Source organism: Daphnia pulicaria, chromosome 4 (genome assembly GCF_021234035.1).
Source record: "Daphnia pulicaria isolate SC F1-1A chromosome 4, SC_F0-13Bv2, whole genome shotgun sequence".
NCBI classification, from domain to species: domain Eukaryota; kingdom Metazoa; phylum Arthropoda; class Branchiopoda; order Diplostraca; family Daphniidae; genus Daphnia; species Daphnia pulicaria.
Window position 1 is genome coordinate 12,655,299 of NC_060916.1, and position 25,166 is coordinate 12,680,464.

The following is a 25,166-nucleotide window of genomic DNA, read 5'->3' on the forward strand; positions in this document are numbered from 1 at the left end:
AGGCCTCAAGGGCAAAGGACGACAGCGCCGCCCTGGTGGAATCTCTCAAACTGTGACGGAAAAACTTCTCGACTGAGACCGTCGGTAGAAAAATAATAACCCCCAAGAAAAATTCAAATGAAAAACTAGTCGACAGTGAAGGAAGAAGAAGTCGGGAGGGCTTTATAACAAAGAGAATAGTATATACGATTCGACGATAGCGTGATGTGGACACGGCATTGTTTAGTTCCCCAACCGGCCGTCATCTCGCAATCGACGTTGTGTGTGCGTGTCGAATTGGGAGAAGAGATCTTGAAATACGATACGGCCATTTTTTCGACTGTCCTTTTTTTCTTTCTTTCTTTTCTTTCCACCCCAGCTGATATTCCTGTTGGATTGTTTTCGTAATGGAAACGGCTGTGTCTCTCGAGAGGGGGGCTGTCGAGACGAATTAAAAAACGAAATGATACGGCACACTGATGACGTCACTCGCTCACGTTTTACACGGTCGGAAATCCGATAAAAAGTATGCGTGTTGTTTTCGGGGGATGGAAACACATAATGTCCCGAGTCTTTTGCCATAGTTCGTTCAGAAACCCTCTTTCGTAATGTAAATCTCTTGCTGCTCTTATATACCGGTGCTAGTATGTATATATAAGTCTCGTCTTCCACCACGGTAAAGCTTCTCTCAATCGATAAATTTGCATATGGCAGCGTGGTTGGCTGGCTGTCTGCAACTAGGCTTTGAAATTCGAATTCCTCGGATTGGATTTCGGTAATGTAATAAAACACGAAGCGAAACGAAAAGCAAGAGAGGAATTTTGAGTCTTTAAATTGATATCTATGACATCGGTTCAATGTGATTTTGGGTTTCCCTTTTTTTGTGCCCATTTGAAAAAATATTTTTCCGATGCGGATGCTGATAACAGTTGGAACGCCAGCCGCCAGATGGCGAACGTTGAACTGTCAAACGTCCCAATAGACCCCCCGCGCCATTGTCTCGGTGGGCAAAAATTCCGATTTTGGATTTTGAACAAACCGGAAAGCTTTTCACGAAACCAACTATTATAAACGACGACATACCTGTACAGTGACGATTAAATCTGTTTTGTTTCTTAAAAAAAGAATCCCGTCTGAAATCAAAAAGAAAAACGGGATTACACACGCAGATTGAACGGGAAATAAAAAGGTAATCGGTTGACCGAGACGTGCCTGAACTCCTCGCAACAATTTTTACGATATTACGTACACACACACAAACAAACTGTCCATTGTGTAGGGATGAAAAAAAATATACATTTGACACCTCGACAATAACAAGTGTCCGAGTGCAATTACACCACCTGGAAATAAGACTAAACATTCCGACAGATGATTTTTCAGTTTGGAATAGAATTTTTGTAGATTTTTACAACAGACCAGTCAAATTTTAAAAGTAAAAAAAAATTAACCGTTGGAAACGGTTATAAATAATTCAGTCAACCCTGAAGTTGTTTTTTATTTTATTTATAAATATAATTCGCAAAATAAAAATTCAAGTCAAGAATAGAAGGGCGATGTCTTATAGCTTGAAGAAAGTGTTATTGTGCTACGTGTATTTTTCCGTCGTCTTTTGTCGAAGCACTTGGAGCGTGGCCAAACCGACGAAGTTGCTCTTGCACAACGTCTCGCCATTGCTGATGGATGCTCTTTTATTCGAATGCTCCGGAGCGTTTAGAAAATATAAAAGGCTCTTAAACAAAATAACCTCCCCCCCCCCAAAAAAAAAAAATAAATCTTCCATTTTTATTATTTTCTTTTTTAATTTGATAGAAAAAGAAAATATATTATTCCCAAGGACGACATTTTTTTATGTGTTTGACTCGCAATCGGAATTGATCGGAATAGATTTATTTTGTCGTCTACAAGGCTAAATTATAAAAAAGAAGTGGTGGTCGTAATGACGAGACCGGTGCTCATCATCATTAACACACACCTGTTGAAATAATATATGTTTGGTTTGAAGCTGTGGGCTGATGTGTATAGTAGTAGCAACCGTGTAGACATTTTAGTATTATATTAATACTTTTTCTTGTTTTTTAACATTAGTCGACGAGAAATAAAGAGTCAAAAAGAAGAAGAAGAAGCCAAAAGAAAAAAAAAAAACGAACGATAACGACGTCTTCGTGACTACTTAGTCTCTTTGAAAGGAACTTGTTTTTCTTTTTCTCGAATAATTTCAACTTTTCTGCTTTTTTATTTTTATTTTTTGCTGCTTTTCAATGAGACAAACCGAGACAGAGCGTTCCGTGTACACACACATTTAAACTCAACTGCCAGCAACATACATATCAAAAAGCCAGTTCGGTAGTTAGTTAGTTAGTAAAATATAGGTCCCCACGTCTTATAGTTTGAAACTCTATCTAGTTTGACAACTCTGTCTGTTGCTTTCCCGTAACTAGAATTATTCGAATAAAAACATTTTTTTCACTTGTTTTTGTTTTTTGTCACGCAGAAAAAAAAATAATCAAATGTTTTCTAAATGGATCTAGATATTAAAAATTATAAAAAAAATTTACCATTTTAATTTGAGGACTTGAAATAAAAAAATATCGCGGAATAAATATATAATCCGATTGGGGGGGGGGGGGAAAGATAAATTTCCTTTTAAAAAATAAAATAAAAATAAAATCAATGAAAAGGAATTTGTTATATTATACTACCTGTATATGTATTCTTTCTTTTTTCTTAATATTTTTAAGCTTCCCAGTTGGGATCAATGTCACGTAGGTACGTGCTGGCCGGGTATAGTATAGTAGTTCTCTATTATACATGTGAGTCGTCCAGTTTTAAAAGGAGAAATTTTATACACCCCAGTTCTGTATGTGCGACCCGAGAAAATAAATCCATGCCAGTCAAACACACTGGGGGTGAAGTGTGTCTCTCTATTTTAAATGCCTTTTTAACAAAGCTGAGCAGCGCAGAGTCCCCAGAATAAAGAAAATGTTCGAGCTTCTTCTTCTTCTCCCCTTTGGCCACTTAGTAACCATCCAAAAAAGGGCGACGTTCCAGAGGTCTCCATTACAATGGCACGAAACTTTAATCCCATTATGAAAGAGAAAAAAAAAACAGGAACATGTAGCCACTCTCTAGGGTCGATATTTTATAGGTAAATGTATTATACCAGGAAATCAGAAAAAACCCCCTTTGAACAAAATAAAATTTCTCTCTTGTAGTAGTTTAAAAGAATGTTTCGCTAAATGGTTCAAAAGAATTACAAAAGTGAAGAAGAAGAAATTTTCCCACTCTGACTAAATTCAAGTCGGTCAACTGGAACAACACCATCCCTTGTATTTATTTATTTATTTATTTTTCTTCTTTGAATTGTCAGTTTTTGTGGTGAGAGCTTCGATAAGGACAAGAAAATTCGTCAGAAATAAATCAAAAAAGGAAGAGTCGTGACTGTTCGTTTTTCTCTTCTTCCATCGGCAGGAGCAGCACCTGAAGAAGTCGACTTGTAGACATTAAAGAAATTGTTATTCAATAGACTAACTCTCTCGTCGACACACACAGAGAGAGTCGTTTAGACGCATACGCACTGTGTTGTGAAGCGCAGCAGTTCAACCAACTTTTTTCAAAGCTAAAAGGTCCAAAAGGTTTTCAACGCACAAAAGGAAAAGCAAAATAAGAATAAAAATCGTGATTTTTTTTTTTTTCTCCCGATCTATTTTGAACGAAGGTCTTCTCTTGAACAGCAACAAAAAAAAAAAAAAAAGAGGTTCGACGAGGAGCCGGGGATATCCATCAGCTGTAAATAATCCATATTATCGACGGTGGTGCGGGTTCGCTAGGTATTTAGTTTATTACACCTTCCACACAGACCGGCAGGAGCGGGCCGAAAAAAAAAAGTATTTAGGATTTCCAACAGAAAAAAGTCACCAGTCGCTTTCGTTCGTCCGTTCACTTTGGTGGCGAATGAACACAACAGACTATATAAATTGTATAATATCTCTTTTCGGTCTGAATTGAATGTTTTAAAAAAAAGGGGAAATAATATTTAAATAGAAACAGTTTGGTGGCCAACAAATCAAAAGTTCGTTCGGGAGAATCTACAAAATGTGGACGTTTATCCACAGCAGCGTCCGTCTTCTGCAGCCCAACAAGAAGAAAAGGTGAGTGAACTCGTAAACGAAATAAAAATAAAAATCATTTTAAAAAATCATAGGGAAAAAACGGAAGCGTCGCGTGGGTTTTTATATGTGAGATCATCATCATCGAAATGGCGTGTGTGTGCGAGATTCGACAAAAGGTCAAGTGCGTGATAGTCCGATCGAAAGGAGAAATAGATATAAAATAATCCATTCGATTCTTATATTTTTCTCGGCTGTATATATATAAAGGCGCGTTTATGACGCCGGCGGCGTGAATCGTGTGTGTGTGTGTGCACACATTAAAAAAAAATAGCGACGATGAAAACAGCGTCGTTTGTATTTATATTTTCAGGTGCGCGTATATAAAATCTTTAAAAAAATAATAATGGATTTATTATTTAGAAATATGCGCCGCATTGTCGTCAGTCCGAAATGGAGTCATCCCCCCCCACCACCAACATCTTCTAATAATAATGACCGTCATTAGATGACACAGACACGCTAATAACAGCCGACTGAATTATTTATTTTGTCCAACTTTTTGAATACGTTTGAATGAAGACATTTTTTCGGGGGGGTTTTCAAAATTGCCGCCATTAATAATGACGCACTTTGACACACGCACATTAAAAATGCCAGATGATAAAAACCTTGAATTTTAAAATTTTAATTTTTTTGGTGAGAGTGGGGGGGACCCGTTTCTTTTTTTTTTCAACGTCGATGGATTTCGATAAATAAAAAATATTTAGAGACCGTCAAGCGTCCATTATGTTTTTAGGTCGATGACACGATCAGCAGGAAAAATAAAATCAAAAAGAGAATCTCCTTTTTGAAATTTTTTGTTTTGTCAAATTTTTGGGTTGCTGTTTAGAGTGCCATTGTTTCCCCCTTCTTACCTGTCAAGGGGGTAGTGATCCCAACAACAACAACAACAACAACAACAAAGAAGAAAAGACACTTTTTACTTTTCGTGGAAAAAGACGACGCGATTTGATTATTTCACATTTCTCCGGTTCAATAAATTGTGACTGTGTATAGACTCTTTTTTTCGTGATGGTTCGTGATTTCCCCACCGTGAGAGATCGATGGTCACATTTTTATCGGCCATATCTTCTGCTGGCGCTAGCTGGTTGATTCCTTTCGGGAGGCCAACACACGAAGAGATCGTGAACGTGTTCAACCCCGCGATAAAAATGAAAAGAAGAAGAGAGAAAGTAAAAGCGCGCGCGCGGACATTCAAATTTTTGTCGTGAACCTTTTCGTGAACCGCGCCGTCCATAATAGAAAGCTGCTGCTGCAGATGGCGGAGGTCGACTCATTTTTTACTTTTGGTTTTATTTTATTTTTTTTTCATTTCACGCAAAAAAAGGGGAACCCCAATTTTGGGGTGTGTCGTCGTGTTGCTTAGAGACTTTCACGCGGGCAATTTCCCCCCGCCGAGTTTTTGAGCGTTTGATATCGGCCGTGATCCCTCTCGTCGTCGGTCGAAATTCGGCAAAGAGAAAGTGACGACGACGATGATGGTGATCCAGTCGAGATGTAATAATCATTTCGCATCTAACGTGCGTAGGCGCCCTTTTTGTTTTGCTTTCAACCGGTTGGCTAAGATTTTGTCTTCTCGTTTGTCTTATTATAATCCAACCAAATTTCCCGCCCATTTAAAAATTCGAAATTTTCCCGCCCATTTAAATTTGAAATTCCCGCCCGTTTTTTTAAATTAAATTACACGAAAATTTCGAATTTGATAATTAAATTTTGTGGGTTGGTTGCTGGGTTCGATGAAATGGAAATAATGAGACACACGGACAACATTGTTGTTGTTTTTCGTATTTCATGTTTTGTTGTCGATAAAAAGGTAAAAGGGGGGTGGGGGGTTAAAAAACAATTGGATCAGAAAGTTCGTTCGTCAGAGTTTGAAGGGGGGGGGGATAACAACAGGAGGACAAGAGACACCCGAAGCCCCGCGCACACAAAGTTTGTTGTAAAAATTATTCAGGCGTGTATACGTGAAAAAATAAAAAATAAAAATAAACTTCTTTTACATCACACGAAAATTAAAAAAAATAAAATTAGTCCCGAAATAAATTTCAGTGTGCGCCGCAATTGATTCTAATTATGTTATGCAAATATAGATCGATCGAGCTGGAAGTATAAGAAAGCTAGGTCGCGAACTTTCTTATATGCATACATCTTTTGCCGCCTCTCACGATATTTATTTATTTATTTTTTTATTATTGGCCGAGAGTTGTAAATCCCGAAACAGAAAAAAAAAAAACAGAGACTGGGAGGAATCCCTTTTTTTTTTCTTTTTTGGACGCTGTTGTGTTTGTAAAATATAATCAAAAGAAATTAAATACATTTTCTCGATGGAATGCAGCGCGCGAACGCCCCGTGGTGGATTTCTTGTTTAAAAAAATCAAATAAAAAGTCGTGAGTCGCTAGAGAGACGGTCGATCACGGCCGGATTTATGTCCAACAAGATATGGGGAAACGGTATTTTTTTGTTTTATTTTATTTTTATTGAAAAAGAAACAGTTACTATACATTTTTTTCAAATCTTTAAAAAACAAAAAAATTAAATTACAATTAATAAAAATCACGGCGGCGATCATCGCCAAATTGGGAGAATAGAGAAATTTTTTGGCTATTGTAAAAATCGACTGGATATGATAAACGATGTGTGTCATAAGTCTTGGAAGCTCGTTATCTCTCCTCTTAAGACGATCGAATTTTCTCCCAATCAGCGCGATCTCTCCCCCCCCCCCCCCATAACAGCTGCTGCTGCTGCCAAAAAAATCAAATAAAACTTTGCTCACGAGCGGCTTCCTGATAAATACCAGCGTGATGATGATCAACCCGTTAGCTTTATGCAGATGAGCTTTCTGTGTGCATCTACTTTATTATTATTGCAGTATCACGGAGTAGACGAGCTAGAAAAAAGTAAATGACTAGAAAATCGAACTATAACAAAATGGGCAAGAATATTATTGGCCGGGATCGTTCAGACAAAATTTGCTTATATTCAAATGAGATGGAAGAGGGCGAAAAATAAAAATAAAATTTCTTTAAGATTTTATATATATTTTTTCTTTATATTATAGCGACGAAAGAAAAGAAAAAAGAAACCAAATGTTGTAGACTGTGAGAGAGCTGAAGAAGAACAACGTCCATAAACAGTTGGAGAAAAAGAGCGTGGAGGGACAGAATGATTGTGTCTCACGGTCTCTCCGGAGTCCTGGCATTATATAAACTAGCCGATAATTGACTCGACTCTTTTTTTTCTTTTTTTTCTTTCTTTTTACACACAAACAAAATTGAGGAAATCCAAAAAACCTTCCCCCCACCAAGAAGAAGACCCACTAATGCCCATCGCCTTCATTACACACACACAAGGTGGGAGCATCATCAGCTGCTTCCTCTCCTTTTTTAACTTCCGATAGATTTTTTCACCCACCCAAAAATTTAGGTAAAATATGATTCAAGAAAAGGGCCACTACTGAGTTAAAAAATATACAAGAAAATTCAGAGACAAAGAAGAGCAATTGACTGTGAAGGGGTGGAATAAGAAGACCGGAAAAACGACGACCCCTTTTACTTCTCGCCCGTGGGAGAAAAAGACGCACAAGATATTTTATTTTGTTGAATAAAAGAATATAATATGGGCACCTGGTTTTTTAAAAATAAACCATATAGTAGACTAGCAGTTCAGTGTATTAAATTTAAATCAAACATTCCAGTCAGGCTTATATAGGCTACCATATCAATTGTTTTCGAGATCAACGAATTCAAATAAATATTTATTGAATGTTTTATTTTATTTTTTAAAGATATCCGGAAGTTTTTAAAGGAGGGAATAAAAGATGTTTGATAAAATTGTTTTCTTTATTCTTATCGAATTGTTTGGGTTATTTTTTCTCCGTTACTGTCAACCGATTCGCCGTTATTGGAATTTTTCTTTGATATTATTTGATGGATAAAGGATTTCGGCGGGTATTTATTTGATTTTTAGAAATACGATATGCGAGTTATTTGCATTCCAAAAATAAATGCAAGGCTAAATATTTCGTCAGTTTTATTGAAATTTCGGTATACATAAAATTTGAATCAAAATCGATTCATTATAAATGTTTCACAAATAAGAATTAAGAAATAAAATGAACTTGATCTTGACAATAGATATTTTCTCTTTTTTTATTTCTTAAATAATTTCATCACGCTGCACGAAATTTCTAAACTCCCGTTCTTAATTTAGCTCCAATTTGGGAGTGGAAGGAGGGGGATGGCAACACATTCACGACGAGAGAGAGAGATCTGCACTGATGAACGGCCTTCGCAATTCAACACGAATTTCACAATGAAATTCATTTTCGTGATGTTTCGAAAGTGAAATTTTTCTCAACTCGACCGAGAAAAATAAAAATATCCAAAAAATCAAAATTTGATCAAAAGAATATAATAAATTATCACGGATGTTCCAGCCGACCGTGAATTTTTTCTTTTTCTTTTGACGAACGACCGCAAAAAAGAAGAAGAAAAAAGATTTATGTTCATTGTGTGGTCTTGGTTTAAAAATAAAAATCTCTGGAAAGAATAATAATGTAATCAGGTGGGAGGAGGATATAAAACAAACTTATCCGGTTGGAAATTAAAATAATGTCTAACCTTTCTGGTACCTTAAAAACAGTCATAATGTCGTCTGCAGCACCAAAAGCCCTGGTCGTGATCAAGGCATTTCATCATCTTCATCATAGAGAAATGTTATTTCCAGTTAATAAAAGTGAATTAAAACTTTTATTTATTTTCTCTGTGTCAATTCCCAGTAGTAGTACTAGTAGTGTAGGCCAGGTGGGATTTTTCAAGAGTCCACTTCCGTCACGACACCTTGTGCTACGTCGTCGTCTGCTAGTGGTGGTGGCCACTTGAAAAGATCCGCTAATGATTCGAAATTTTCTTTTTCTCAAAAAGAAATAAACTTCGTGTGAACGACGTTAAAAATAAAAGAATGAACAAAAATTTTGTTTCGCCAAATGATGTGTGTCCTTGCGTCGTCGTCGTCGTCGGCAACACACACACACACACAAAATATAATAATAATAACATCTAAATGCGCCCGAAGGTGAAACCGCCATTTTGATTTTTACGAGTTTCTATCTCCTGAGAAACAGAGCCAGAGAAAGAGGGGAAGAGTAGGCCACCTCCCTCCTCCTTGCATCTCCACCCACCCCACCCTCACCCAACCTGAGCCGCCACCCGTTCCGACAGTCAGTCGAGGCTCGGCCACCAACACGAGCGGGACGGTCCCACTTTCCGTCTGAACGTTCAAAACTAACAAAAAAGACCCAACAAAATTCACATAAAGGAACAACTAAATTATTTCCATCAAAATTTCCGCCGAATTATTATTTGAGATTTGAGAAAAGAAAATGGTAACGACACTCTGTGATTGTGAATATTCGTGATCGCCACGTGGTGGAATATCAAAAGTGTGTCGTGTTCCTTTGTGTCTGCCGTGTGTGTGTGTCTGTGTGTTTCAAAATTTAAAGATGATGGAATGCCATCATCATCAGGTGATGTTTTATAGTCGTTAATGATTCGCCAGACACACACGGGTGAAACATATTTTTTCGGGTCGATGATGCGTCGTCACGTTTGAGAAACCAAAATGGCGTCACCATCTTTTACACATTGAAATTTTTGGTATTTTGATTTTAAAAAATAGTGTTTCGGTGTGTGTGTGTGTGTGTGCAGTGCAGTGCAGTTTTTAGATATATTTTTCACGAAGAAAGAAGAGTCGAACGAGATGGGCGGGCCCGTCATTTGTTGAGGCGTTTTCGGTTCAAAAAAATAGAAATCGACCGAGAAGAAGAAGAAGAAGTCACGAATTTTCCACCAACAAGTTGTTGATCGGCGGTCGTCATGGCGACGAAACGCGATCGCAAAACGGCCTTCCCTTTCATCAAGCCTAAAGGCAGCATCAAAAAAGATGTCCAACAGTACAGGTGGGTGTTTGTTCACATCAGTCCCGGGGTCTTCGTTCATAAAAAAAAAAAAACCGGTTTTGAAATTTTCGTTTGAAATGTTTTACTGGGTCTAGAAATTGATGAACCCTCTGGCACTAGACCGTTTCAATCTACCGATAAATCTTTTTGAGTTTCGGGATTCGGTTGATCCCCCTCCATTGTGGGTGGGCGAGAGATTTCTATAACCCCCCCTATCCATATAAAACACGTTTTTATTCTCAAAAAGGCTAGCGGGCATACTTAGTAACAAGGGTCTGAAGAAGAAATAAATACAAAAAGATGCTGGTTTTTTACTTAAACGCAGAGAGGGTCAATGACGTATGACCAAAAGAAAAACTTTTGTCTTGTTCTTATTCTTTTTCCATGTCAAGAAGAAAAAGAAGTCGACCCTTACTGGAAACTTTTCTTTATATCCATGATTCATCAAAAACAGATTTTTTGGTTTCCCTGGACAAACTTTTCTCTCTTGTAGGGGGGGTTGATCGATCACGTCACCTATTTTAAACGCCGAGCCCTGGTGGCTCCATTTAAAGTTGATTTTCATTTTTAAAGAGGGAGAAAATTGTTGTTTGTAACTCAATTGCTTCCGTGGGAAATTTCTAACGTTACTAGACACTGTGTGTGTATGCACATGACGCCATTTTGGCGTTCGACTCGCCCTTGAACCTCTGTGTTTTGAAACGACCGACAAGTCTATAAGAGACACACACACACGTTTCACTTTTTCTAACCCCCTTGGGGGTGATTCGCTATCGTGAACCTGTCCCCCCCCACCCACCTCTTTTCACGGTGTCTTTGTCCTCTCTCTAGCTCCCAATCGGGCCGGATATGATCCGATGGAAGAAGGTTAGAGACTTGCTCAGATGATAACCTTCAACAATCAGGTGTAGAGTTGAGTTCACAGCTCATTATATGGCTAATCAGCATCCCAGGACCCATACCCAAGTTTCCTGTCGTAAAAAAATAAAAACTTTCGAATCATTAACAACTAAATTGTCCAGTTTTCAAGCCGGGATCATTGGTCAATTCCCCCCAGGATCACAGGGGGAATTAACATCTTCTTCTTTTTTTTGAAAACAACTATTTTTTGATATCATCAACACTTAAAAAAATTTTCAAGAAGAAACAGGAAGAAGGAATGTCTTTCTGGACCGACTTAACAGGGTGGTATATAGATATATTAGTTTTCGCACGCCCAGGAATATATATAGCCCTTGAGTACCTTTCTATTTATTTTTTTGCCGCCACAATAGACACACACACACCTATAGCCCCCTATTTATCTCCCTTGTTTTCACGGTCAGATGAGAATGGGGAGTACAACAACCTCGAAGAAGAAGAAAGATGTTAAAGTTTTTGGAATTCCGATAGCCCCCTCCTTTTCAACCAACCCTCTTTTTTGTGAGTAGGATAGATAAAAGGGTAACCCCATCGAACATCACCGCATGAAGAACACACACAGCTACACACAAAACGTCTAAATATATATAAGAAATTCTTTTGCTGTATAGGCGGCTCCTCTTTTTCCAACCCCCTCGATGGCGGCAGTGGCGGCGGCCGACTAACTTTTTAATGAACAGTTCTTGTTTCTTCATTTAGTCTCTATCTAGTTGAATTTAGGTTTTCTCTCGTATTAAATTAAATTTCGTGGGATGAAGATGAGAGACCTTGGAAACATTTCTTCTTTTTTTGCGCAAGTGAATTGTGTTTGTTTCACCTTCAAAAGTTGGGTGGAAAAAAGTGGTTTCTGCAACAAACAACAATCAAGGTTGTCCCGAGAATCTCTCTGATGAAAACAAAAAAATGCCGATTAAAAGCTTTTATTCGATTCTTCTGCTCGTGTGTTCGTCTCTATCGGGACCACTTTGGCCTTATCGAAACTATCGAAAGCGAAATGAAGTAGACACAAATGTCGGCAAGTCTAAATGGGCGAATTTGATTCATCAAATGGGAAAGACACACAGAAAACAGGTTTAGTTACTAAGCGAAACGAGTCGTCCTGAAATAATAATATGGACATATTAAAAGGGGAGTGTATCAAACTGGTCCCGACTTGTTCCTATTTTCTTTTTGTTCAATTATAAATTTCACGTTTTGATTTGATTTTTTTACCCTTTTGTATTTGGGCGATTATAAAACGAATTGGAATTCTATTTTTGCGGGCAGGGAATTTGCATCGACCCTGGTTTCCCACGAATCTTGTCCAACGATGAAATTCTCCCTCGAATGAATCATTAATGTAATTATTCAATCGAATCGACATTGGAAAAAATGAGGGGGGGGATTTCATTGGATTGTGCAAATCGCCGTGGAATTTTACTGGTTTTTTATTTTGGTGGCCAAGGATATGGGAATCAAATCAAATATTCGGTCCAAGGTTTTATGATATAAATAACGCAACTAATAATACATCTTCGCCAATTACATTCGATACAAATATACATCGTGTATGTGACCTATATTTAGAGTCTAACCCCCGAAAGATTTCCCTTTTTTTTCGTGAACGAACACAAAAGGCAATAAATAAAATCTTTTCTTTTTTGTAGCAGTTTGAGAATTTTCTTGAAAAAGATTCCGTGATGCTGGGTGAAAGTGCTATACTACTACTAAAGCTCTTAAAGAAATAGAGATAAAGTGAAAGTCTCTTTGAAAAATTTTTATCGACAAGGAAAAAAAAATCTCTTCTTTCTCTCTCCCTATGATATAATAAGCATCTCTTCCATCACACCGAAAAATAATTTATTTCTTTTATATATTTTTTGGGGTCGTTTTGTGGTTGAAAATTCCCGGAGTCTATACGTATATATATTTTGTATAAATGTATTCTTTCTCTCTCTCTCTCCGGGTTTCTTTTTCGTTCGTGACCTTTCCCCTCCCTTTTCCACCGTTGATTGCATGTCGTCGTTCTTCTTCTTCTTTTCTTTCTTCTTCCACATTTTCATCCCCCTTCTTTCTCTCCCTTCCAAACCTTTTCTATTCTCTTATTCCTTCCACCCCCAGTGATGAATACAACGGAGAGCATCATCCGCTGTGTGTGTGCCCGTTGGCAAGGTGAAACACACGACAAGGTAGAAAAAAAAAAACACCTCACGAACGAAACCCGAGGAAAATAGTCGAGAAAGAAGAAGCATATTTTTTTCATTTTATTCTAAGAACAGCGAGAGAAAAGATGATTCGTCGTGATGTATAGTATTTCTCCTTTTTTATTCAAATTATTTTATCAAAATTTTTATTTTTTTCTTCTCTCTTGGATTAAAACCTTCCGGGGGGTGTTATAGTGTGGAGAGTTATATTTTTCCTACTTTTTTTTTTTTCTTTTTGTAAATTCGTTTTTATTTTTTGAGGGTCTGCTAATCTCGGAACTTACTGACGTCTATTTTATTTTTATTTTTTTCATTTTTTAATCGGCCGTATCCTCACAAATGCGCCCAACAGTTTTCGGTTTCGCGCTCAATTGAACACGTAAACGAGCGGATAAACGGGATGAGAATTTGGAAAGAAAAATGAAAACAAATTTGTGGCAACTTTTATTTTTTTCTAGAAAATAAAAAAATGACCAAAAATAAAAATACCAAAAGAAACCCCGAAATAATTTTTATTGTTATGTATTCGACCCCTTAAATAAATAACCCCCGGGGGCTAGGTCACAACCATATGTGTGTGTGTGTGTGTGGCTGACTCTTCCCAAATCATTTGTGTGTATAAATTTAAGGTTAATAGTCCTGAAAGAAATATTTTTTATTTTGAAGAAATAATTTATAAATAGGGTCCCCCCCCCTCTCTGTCCATATGTTTTGAACCTTATTTGGGTAAAATTCCCCCCGGCCGGCCGGTCGGCCATCAAGTCCGGCTCGTGGATATGATGATATTATGCTCACGCGTCTTCTTTTTACACACTAGACACAGGCCCTTAGCATAATCTCCCCCCCCCTTTCTTTTATAGATGATATCCTATTTTGAGTTGAAAGAAGGAAGAAAAATATTTTTCCCCCTCCGATTATCCCGGCCTATTTTCTAAATAGAAGCAGACAATAGGCGTCTTTGTTATCAAAAAGTCCAGTATCTTTCTATCGACAAATTTTTTAAAATAAAATATTAGGGACAAAAGTTTAAACATTTTTCTTTTTTTTTCTTGATTGGGGTGGAAATAATATTTTAAGTTGATGTTTGTATTGTTAAAAGAAATCTAAAAAATAAAACGTACGGGGAGGAGAAAGGTCCAAACGATCCATCACGGGGAGCTCCTTTGAACGTTTGATCGATTCACCCACCAGGAATAATAAATAAAGAAAGAAAAAAAGAAACAAGTAAATTTTTCTGACGCAACTTTCACTGTAGTACTCTCTGCATAGATAGCGTTGGCCGGCTTTATTTATTCATTTCTTAATTATATACTTGGATGGCGCGCACTTTGGCTGCTCCACCCTTGAAGTGGAAAAATGGGAAACTTTTTGATTCCATCTTCTTCTTTTTCTTCTTCTGTCCATTGAATAATTTGTATTTTTCTACATAATGGCGCGAGGCCAGTCATCCCTGGGCGGCTATTGTACTAGTGTCATTTTTCTCTTTCTAAGTTTTCCGTGTAATTTTCTTACGTTTTCTTTTTCCTTCTCTTTTCATCGAGAATTTCAATGGCGCAGATTTTTTTCTTCTTTTTGGTCATCAAATAAAAGAGGAGACCCCTGACTGTCACCTTGTCAAGGACGTGCTGACCAGAGTAGCGTGACAGGAGCAGCAGGAGCAGCAGGAGACCATCACATCATTATTCATTAAAAGAAAAGAAGATGAGAAGAGAGTCTGAAATGGCCTCGGGCTATATACCTCTTTCAATGGGGGCGTGATGATGATGATGGCCACCTTTTCTTGTCCAGCTCGCTGCATCCAAATCCACCCGGAATATTTTTTTCTTTTTTTTCTCTTTCCGCCCACCTTTTTTGTCGCGTTCAGATATGACAAGCGTCGACGTGAAGGGCGTCCATTTTCGATTCACTTTTTTTGATTTAAATAATGAATTTTTTTAAAAAGATGGACACATCTTTTATAAAAATTATCTAACGAGATTTTTCGATTTTTTTCCACACCGTCATCTGTCGTTACAAATGAAGTTAAATGAATAACAATCCGGTTTTGATCCTTTTAATATTTTTTAATTCCGTGAAAAATGATGATGGGCCTCCGTCATTCATCTGTCGACTTAGATTTTTTTTATAACTTTTCTCATTAATTCCGAACCGGAAATTATATATTTTCCTTATGAGCGCTCACTCGTCCTGTTTTTTTAATATTAAAAAAAAAATTGAGAAAAAAATCAAATTCTTAATGGTGGATTGCTGTTAATCAAACGGACGCCATTGTTGTTTTCCAGATTCAAACCGGTCGGGACTGGATTTGAAAGGGGATCACTTAAATTTAAGAAAAATGAGGTTAACTCTTTTTTCTATGGAACAAAACTAAATAAGAAATAACTTTTTTTTTAAAAAGTCCAATCACGACAAACAGTTTGGCGTTCAATTTTTTTTCCTTCTTCTCCAGCAAACATTATGTGTGTATGGGGTATACCCCCAAGTGACTTTTGCCACGCCCAAACTAATGTTTTAAACAAAAGGTTTGGCTTGGCCATCTGAAACATGATTTCTTTTGTGATGCCCCCTGGGTTTATTTTGGGTAGATGTAGGGTCTTCCCCCTTTAAACCCCAACCGAGGATAGGCAAAGAAAATGTACATATAAGGTGATGCTGTTCGAATTCTCTTATCGGATACTGGGAATCGTACAGAATCTCTCCCATTTTTTGTGTGTGTCTACCTTTCAAGGGAGAGGTTGGTTGTGCCTGCATAATAAATGTAGTGCCGTATTTATTTATTCAAGTTTATTTAAATTATTCCCCCCACCGTCAGAAGAGAGAAAAACAGGATTTTATTTTCTTCTGGTTTCATTTCACTTTCTGTCTTTTTCATGTCCGTCTGTGTTCTATATATGTTGTTGGGTTGTTGGATACTGGGCAGAGACGGACCACATTTGGGCAGTGGCCGCGGGACACTTGAAGAAAAAAACTGGTCGCCTTTTCCTGGCGACCAAAAACGGGAAGAAATTAAAAGAAAAAATGAAAAAGATTATTCAAATGTTTTGACTATTTACATCAGAGTGCAACAACCTGATATTATTATTTATTCTAGGAAAATGAATATTAAAGCTTAACTACTTTCCCTACCTACTATATTACTACCGGTGAGGTCAACTCTCGAGTCTGTCGCACACTGCTGGGGACCGTCTTTGCTGATTGCATAATAATAACGGGGGTGGGAGGGAGGGAGGGAGGGATCGGGGACATGACATTAAAGAGATGTAGGCAGAAAAGGAGGACGGAACAAATCACGAGAGAGTCTTCCACCATGGCGCCGAATGAAGTCGTTTTTAAAAACACAACAACCCAAAAATAATTGTAAACTTTTTCGTCACTCGAAAAAGGTCGACCCGCTTTTGTCTGTCCCCACCTATTTGACGCAATGAGCCAATTACCTTGGTAATAATAGCTCAATTTATTTTTCTGTTTTATTTTTGGAAGGAAAAATCAAAATTTCTGGAGAAAAATATTTAAAAAATAAGAAAAATAAAATGTACATCTTAATAATTCCGTGATTTATATTCACACATTCATTCCGAAAAAAAAAAAATGAAAAAAGAAAAAAAAAAAAAGATTTTCTGATGATTCGTGCGGTTTTTTCTCGTGTCGCTCCTCCTTTGGCTGGGCGCGCGCGTGCTCTCGCCAACAACCGTTAGATTTTTAACTTGTAGTCGGGAATAATATTATTAATAATTATAGATGATGATTTAGTTTTTCTTCTTCTTCTTCTTCATCAAAATTATTTTTCATGCCCTGGCGCGGCCCCCAAGTGGCTCACGCACCTGGGATATGAAGAAGAAAATCGTGCGATTTTACGTTTGAGCTACTTGGACTCCGGGAGAAGTGACCCCTTTATTTTTCTCTTCTCCCATTTTTTTGTTTTTTCTTCTTTCTTATTGGTCCAGACATATTCATCATCTTCTTCTTTTGATTCACTTTTGGTCTTTCAATGTCCGAATAGACTCCGGGGGGCATCATCACAATCCCAGGCCCCCCCCCCCTCTCTCTACAATTTTGAATATTTAAATTTTCAGAGTTATTTTTTTCTTTTTATTTGAAGGGGATTTGGTGGTGGCCAAGGGATGTGTGTGTGTACCGAACGAGAGCTGAAGCGCAGCCGGTTTTATAGTCATCATCATTCATCATTATCACCCATTTTTTTTCTTTTCTTTTTCTCGCTCGTCATCAACAATTTTTGCCCCTTTTCTCTCTCTCCAGCCAGGAAACTTTGAATGGCGTGTGTGTATATATTACATGATTAAATATTGCCTGATGGTGTGGCGATAGCCTACTACTACTGCTGCAGCATCCCACCTGGCCACATATCCTTCATCTTTTTTTGTTTTTTAATTCACGGAATATGCTTCCGCACGATTTCTCATCTCGCAAGAAATCGACTTGGGCCGTAGGCATTTTTCTTTTTTCTTTGTAATTCTCCCGGCTAATCCCGACACATCATTTAACCGAAAAAATACAAGAACAATTATAAAATATATAAATTCAAAGGGCGCGGCTATTTGATATGTAGAGCGAATTTATTCTCTCCCAAGTTTGTACATCTATGGGGAATAAAAGGATAGAACAACTTTCATGTTTACCCTATGCGTTGTTGTACTTGATATGCAAATCAGGTAGTAGGAATCACAGTAACCAAGGCCCGCCGGGCGTAAAAGTATGTCAAATTCTGTATTGCTCTTTTGGGAAGTTGTTTTTTTACATTGGAAGAATTTCAAATCCGGAATGAATGAATGAATGAATGAACAGATTTTTTTTTTTCAAAAGAAAATCGAGTTGGCTTAATGATTTCCAAAGAGAATGTTGATAATGCGATTTTAATGAGGTTTTCTATTGAGCAAGTTTTCATTTTTGTGAATGGTTGGTGGATGTTGTTGTCTAGCTGTGTAGTGTAGTGCACACAGTCTTGAGATAAAAAAGAGAAATAGGAGAATGGAAATTGTTGTTATGTCAGAGAAAGGAAGGAAATGTTTTTTAATTTCTTTCTCTTTTCTTATTTCTTATTTCTTTCATGGGAATTCCGTTGAGCGAATCGCCGGATCCCAAGTCGTTTAACTTGATCGTTTTATCTAATGCGGTCGCATTGTCTCCGATTTTCACAAATTCTATTGGAAAGGAGAAAGGAAATGTTTAACAATTGAAATCATTTCAATTTGATTTGATTTATTCAATTTTAATTCATTTAAAATCATTTCGAAATTTCAATATGTTATCTGTATTTACAATTATTTATTATTCAGAATGATAATTAAAAAAATTGTAATTCAATTAATTAATTTGGAAATTGTTTATTTTCATGACAGGAAAGCGGTGATGAGCCAAAATGGCGACGATGCAGAAGCTCGTGACGCCATGATTAATCCTGTCCAGCGGCGCGAATCATCGGCTGCCAGGTTTCTCAAACACTTCCGGCCGGATCGCAACAATCCAGCCTATCACAGCGAAGGCAAAGGATTGCGCAAGAGACGCAACTGGGCCTCGGAACGACAGCTGACGACCAATTCCGATCATCCGGCTCCTTCCGGCAATGATCCGGCCACTCCGGCTGCTGCTGCTGCTGCATCCGCCGTGGCTCAACGCCCAGCGGCCAACTCCAATACCCCGCAACGGAGTCACAGTTTCAGCGAGCCGGATGCTTCCGGCGGAACGGCAGTAACCTCCCGCACGCCCTTCAAGGAGAATTCCGGAATGCGGGAATCGTTCCGCTGGCGCTTCGGCAGCAGCAAATCGTCGTCGTCCTCTTCCAAATCTTCTTCCATCTCGTCTGACCATCCGCCCAAAGGTGGCGATACGGGCAAATCGCCGGCCGGCAACAATTCGGGAGCTCCTCCCCCTCCTTTGACTCGGACGAAATCGGAAGGGCTGCCATCTAGCGGCGGGAAAGACAATCCATCGGCAACAACAACAACAACAGTGTCGACGAGCCAACAGCAACCGCCACCTTGTACTAATCTAAATAATGCGCCGGCGGCTGGAAACAATTGGAGCCAACTCCATCACCTCCCTGGCGGCCATTTCAATAACAAAAGCCCTTCAAAGAAATGCATCCACGATTCAACCACTGTCGTCGATGGACGCTCGTCTGGCGTTCACATCCAGCAGCAGCAGGAGCACCAGGCCGGCAGTACAAGTCCGTCAGAGCCCATCTACAGCAACGGCCAGGCACAAACGACAGTGGGCAGCAGCAGTAGCAACAGTCGAGTGGTGAATTATTACGCGTCGACTTCATCGTCCGGAGGTGCGGATGCGGATTACGTCAACTATGAAATGTTCGCCTCGCACCAGTACAGCTGGTCCAACCACCAGAAACAGCTGGAACCGGATCTCATCCGCAATTTACCCTACCAGCAGCAACAACAGCAACAACAACAACAACAGCAATCGGGATCGACGGTGGCGGCTCCTATCAACGGCCACAGCCCGGCCAAACAGCCGGGCAACGCGCCCTTCATCACAGCCAACCCATCGCCACATCATCGCCATAGCAACCGCGTTCATCCCAGGTAAGGGAAATCCAAACTATTTTGTTTTAAATTCCATCCCGTATCGTTCCGCATTTCCATACGGATGAAAAATTAGTCCCCCACATCTTTTCAAAGGAATTTTTTGGCGGGATTTTTGAAAAATTGAAAAATAAAAAATAAAAAGGTTAGCTGATAAATGGGCGCTGGATTAAGAAATTTTGGTTGGGAGACAAAAGATTATTTATTTATCTTTTTAAAAAAAAGGAAAATATGTTTAACCTTTTGATAACGCTGGATGGTGGCCGAACAAAAAAGAGTCAAATTTGCAATTCAGATTGTTTATTATTCCGTTGAAGGAGAAGAAGAAGAATGGGGGCGGTGCTCATAATAATGAACTCTTGTAATATGCACACACGACCCCTGAGTCAAAAATAACAAACAGAAAAAGCCACAAAAATATTTAACTGGGAAAAAATTTGCAGCTCACGACCGAATCGATGCGAATTATTTTTTGTATTTTTCTTCGGTGGGTTCGATGATTCATTGGATGTTAACAAGTGACGTCATTCTCACCTGTTGTTATCAACGCCGACAAAAATTAGCGAGACTGTTCAACTATTGATCCAGTGACGTCATTTTCAAAAATTTAAAAAACAAATTCAAATAATAAAAAACAAAATGGGCGGCGGCACAAGTCTGGACAAGTTGAAAAACAAAGTGAAATTGAGAAATGTCTTTTTTATTCTCCGGATAGATAACACAACAACCCAAAAAACACGACGACAATAATTCATTGGGGAGAGACAGACAAGTTTTCATTCAAATTAAGGAACCCCAAGAATGTCAAATGTGTACTCTGGTCGTCGTCGGTGTTTGTAGTACTTTTTTTTCATTTCATTCCGGCCATTTTTATTATTATTCAGTATAAGAAACATTTTTTCGTTGAAATGAAAAGGAAAACGTTGACGACTGTCTTGGGCAGTGCTGCTGCTGCAACTGTCGTCGTTAAATCTCTGGCCAGAAAGATTTATGGTCCGGTCCCGCCAAATCGTTTGGTCCCTACACTCTTGGCCCTCTGCGCCCCTTCGTGACACGATCACGACGACACACAAAAAAAGAGAAATTCTCCCCCCAAAAATCTTTTTTTGTGAATCTGATCATCAGCGGCGATAGTCGTGTGTAAACACACACAAGAAAGAAAAGAAAAGAAGAAAAGACTCAACTTGAATTAGATTCATTCCGCGGCGCTAAAGGGCAGTAAATTGTGATTAACATCTATCTCTGGGTCCTCCTATTTTCTTTCTAGAGATGATTACACACACACACACACACCAACGAATCGAAGAAACTTTTTATTTAACTTAAGGGCATCAAAGAAAATGTTTGAAAGAAGAAAAGAAGAATCCCTCGGAGCACAAATCATATTACCGCGCGTGCGCTCCGTTCGGCTGGCGGCTCACGATGGGTGGTGTCTCTTCTTCTTTTTATTTAGAAAAATCAAATTTTTTCGGGGGTATATTCAAAAAGATGTTGGGCGTCACGAAACTATGTTACGTGACACGAAAATGTTTGTCAGAGATTTTTTTTCGGGAATATAACCGAACGGGATTTTTAAAAAAAATCGGGAGCGTGGCGTGATTAATTCAATATTTATTTTGATCAAGATTATAGTTGAGTGGAAATGTATTATTCGATTCATTTGATCGACCTCGCACAGTCGCCATGTCGTTGTTGCGGGTAGTAGGAGATTTCGATAGGAACTCCTATTTTTCTTCTTCTTCTTGTTCCAAGTTCCAACCTTTAAGCATTGGACGACCTTGTGTGAAGCCTCGAGGGCTTTATTCTTCCTCTTCTTCTTCTGCTTCTTCCTTTATTTCCCTCTCTTCCTCCCCTTCTACCATGTACATATATACATATGTATATTATTATGGCCTCTCCCTTTGCCTTATTCTAGACCCTTCGGGTTCTTAGTCCCCCCACCACCCAACCAACTTACACAGAGAGAAAAGGCCTTTTCGTTGGGTGGGGGGGTTTTTTATTTTAGGTTGGGAGTTTTGAACAAATTTCTGCTCAGTTTGTAGTTGACCACGAGGCCGGTCTGTTCACGTTGGACGTTTGTGTGGCAGTTTGTTGTGTTGTTGTGTTGTTGTTGTGTGGCAGTTTGTTTCTTCAAGTGATTTTATAACAATTTTGTTTTGAATAATTTCGGTGGATTTTTTGGTTGGAGTGGAGGAGAGAAACTTGTGCTGAGAATCTTGTGGGGTGGCCATGACACCACCCCGTCCATTTGAGGTGAGTTATCCGGTCAAAGGAAAAACCGTTGGAAATGAATCGTTAATTCATTTCCCGAGAAAACTCTTTTTTGATTCACGCCATCTTTGTTTCATTTGATTTCTGGTTGGTTGGGGGGGTTGGTGTGAACAAGTCGCACCTCGTCAAACGCAATGGCGAAAATCATTTTCAAAAGAAACTGAAAACATTCTTTGATTTTGTGAATATTAAATCGCCTCCTCCTCCGACCGACACACACACGAGATAACAAGTTGCCAATTCACGCGGGTTGGGTCGTGACTAGACAAGTAGAAGAACACAAAAAAAAAACATTCACGGGGAAAAAGACAACCGGCCAATCGCATTTGTGTTTCCAAAAAATGTTTGGCTATTTTCGTACAGAGAGTTGAATTGAACAAGTAGGGACAAAATCAGGGTCAACAGGTCACCTGAAAGGATCATTAACCGTCACACACAAGTCTGTAAAAATCTCCAAATGGCATTTTTTTTATTCTTTTAAATCTTTTTTAAAAAGTTTACCCTCTCAGAAAAATATAATAATAATAAAATGTAGAGCGGTGACCTTTGACTGTTTGATCCGGTGGCCTTGCCCAATGACCAATGCGACACACTCACACACACGGTCTCCTTGGTTGTTGATTGGTCGTAAAACATTTCAAAATGGAAGAAAATCTTCTTTTGTATTGTGTGTGTGTGTGTGTGTGTGAGATCGCAGATGCTTCTTATCACCTGGCGAGAAGAAAGGTGAGAGAAAGAGAAAAGATGAAAACCTGGAAGAAGAAGAAAGAAAGAAAAAGACCCCCATATTGATAGAAATAAAATTCCTCCGGGGGAATATATACAAGAGAGGGTGCTGGCCTACCTTTTTACCAAGGGGTAGTAGCCATTTTCATTCATGTCCGGCCTGTTTTGATTTTCCAATGAAAACATATGGGAGGAGGAAAGATAGAAAAAGAGGTTATGACCTCCCCCCCACCAACACCCTAAATTGTCATCTGCACACACAAAGAAAAGAAAAGAAGAAGAGTGTCTGGCTGCTGGCAACGGTACATGTGGGAGCGGCTCTGCTGGGTAGGATAGACAACAACAACTCTCGTGAGATCACGTCTCTGGTTGTTGCTGTTGAACCTTGTGTGCAAAAGGCTACAAACCCCATCTCCAAACTCTTCATTGGTCATTCAACTTTTTTCCGTTCGCCCACCATTGTCTCATCTTCTTCTTCTTCTTCTTTCGGTTGTTGTTATACTTTTTGGGTTGTTGTTGTTGTTGTTGTTGTCGTGATTGAAGCGGGTTTTCTTCTAGGTCCATGTTTGGCTCTGGTCGTCGTGACCCGCCACACACACACACAGCAGATGTGTGTGTGTGTGTGTCGGGGAGGATACGGAACAACATTGACCCACTTTTTGGGTCTCTTCTCGGATGATGTTGTTGTTGTTGTTGTATGCCCGCGCAATCACGGAGCTTTTTTCTCTCGTCCGTGAGATGATACCCGAAACTTTTTAGTGGTTGGATGATTATCGGAAATTGTTTTTTCTTCTTTTTAGTGTGTCGTTGGAGGGTCCCGCGTGATTCGTTCCAGTTTGCGTAGCGAAAAGAACAACGGTACAAAACGAAATGGCCTATGCGCAACAACAACTAACGACCCTCTAATCAAAAATTCATCTTTTTTTTTTTGAGTAAAATTCCGGGCTTTTAACCATCTTGTTGTTCGTCAATCGTAAATTTGTCGGGTGGACATTTTTTGGCGGTTTATTTAAAAAAGAAAATAAGGATCGCTTGATTCTATCGTGAATAATAATTAAATGACTTTTACTTTGGGTTGAAAATGGAGTTCACGGCCGTTAAAACAAAAACCAAAAAAATATGGGAAGTGGTGGTACCGTACCCTTGCTCGTCGTCGTCGTTGTATAGCTCAATTAAATTTGGTGAAAAAACAAGAAACAAAAGAAGAAGGACATGTCTCCCACACGACCAATAAGACAATCTAGCCGCGGGCAGACGTGATTCTTTACAAAGGAAAAAACCAAAAAATTCTCCTTTGTGAGAGAGACAAGATGTTGTGTGTGTGTGTGTGTTCTAAACTTAACGGGAAGATCGTTAAAAATGGTTAAGCCAAAAATCGCTGCTCTGGTCGGTGGTGGTACTTTATCGGGACTCCTCCCGCTTGCCCAGCAGGAGGAAGTGCAATGCACGCTGTTGAACCACACACCAGGCTAATTGTGTAAAGTGCTGGTGGTGGTGGAAAGGAAAAAAGAAGGGGGCTAGCTTTTTTTAATAGACATCCGCCTTCTTCCGGGGGCCCCCTCACACACTTTGGAATGTCGGTGTGTGTGTGTAGTAGAGACTTCCTTGAGCCAAAACCAAGACACCCAGTAGTAAAAAAGTCCTTCAAAAAAGTCAAATAAAAAAAGTTTCATTTTTTCTTCTTGTCCAGTCGATCTCGGATTTCCGGGCGGAATAATAATTAAAAAAAAAAAAAAAAAAAAGTTTTGTTTGAAAAATGGCGCGACCACACAAAATGGCGGCTGCAAGATTTTGTTGAATGATTGCGTGTAATCAGATACGTAGTGGAGAAGCTCGGATTGCAACAACTCACGTTCTAGATGAGGCTAATATTTCAAGTGAAGAAAAACGGGCTGGGAGAGTCTAGGAAGATAAAAGATGGACGGATATGTCATGGCAGGAGGAGGAGGAGGAGGGAGGGTCTTGCAGCTGGAAGCAACAACAGATGGATGATGCCATACTTTCTTTTCTTTTTATTTTTTGATATACATTCAGACCCACAGCACTATTTTTGATTCTATTGAATTGGACGATGACGTTTTTGTGTCTTTCATTTTGGCACCTGGTGGTGGTGGTGGCCACCAGGTGAAACCACCGAAAAATTTTGAATTTATTCGAAGGAGAATCAAAAAGGTGCGGATCATCCACCTGCCACCCTCTTGTTGTTGCAGACGACCTTGATGGAACGCGGGACCCTTTAGTTTTTCATCGTGATGATGATGATGATGATGATGATGATAATAATCCCATTGGGGTCATTTTCTTTTCTTTTCAAAATAAAATAACCAGACGGTCGATTCCGCCGCCGGTTGCACGAAAAAGACAACGCCCTTTTGAAGAAGCAGAAATTCTTGTTGTTTC

At 38.9% G+C, this 25,166-nt stretch overlaps 1 protein-coding gene across 2 annotated transcripts in view; it reads left to right on the top strand.

Moving 5' to 3' along the window:
• The first annotated feature begins 4,059 nt into the window (after positions 1 to 4,059).
• The window catches only part of LOC124336855 (serine-rich adhesin for platelets-like), a 35,770-nt gene continuing 14,663 nt past the window's right edge, over positions 4,060 to 25,166 (top strand). The window contains exons 1-2 of one of the 2 annotated variants that reach the window (XM_046790698.1): positions 4,060 to 4,130; positions 18,570 to 19,769. In XM_046790698.1, coding sequence (XP_046646654.1) covers positions 4,075 to 4,130; positions 18,570 to 19,769 — 1,256 coding nt within the window. In that variant the 5' untranslated portion in view covers positions 4,060 to 4,074. Of the gene's footprint in view, positions 4,131 to 9,382; positions 10,109 to 18,569; positions 19,770 to 25,166 lie in introns of those variants that run through there. The other variant, XM_046790697.1, reaches the window with a different exon arrangement.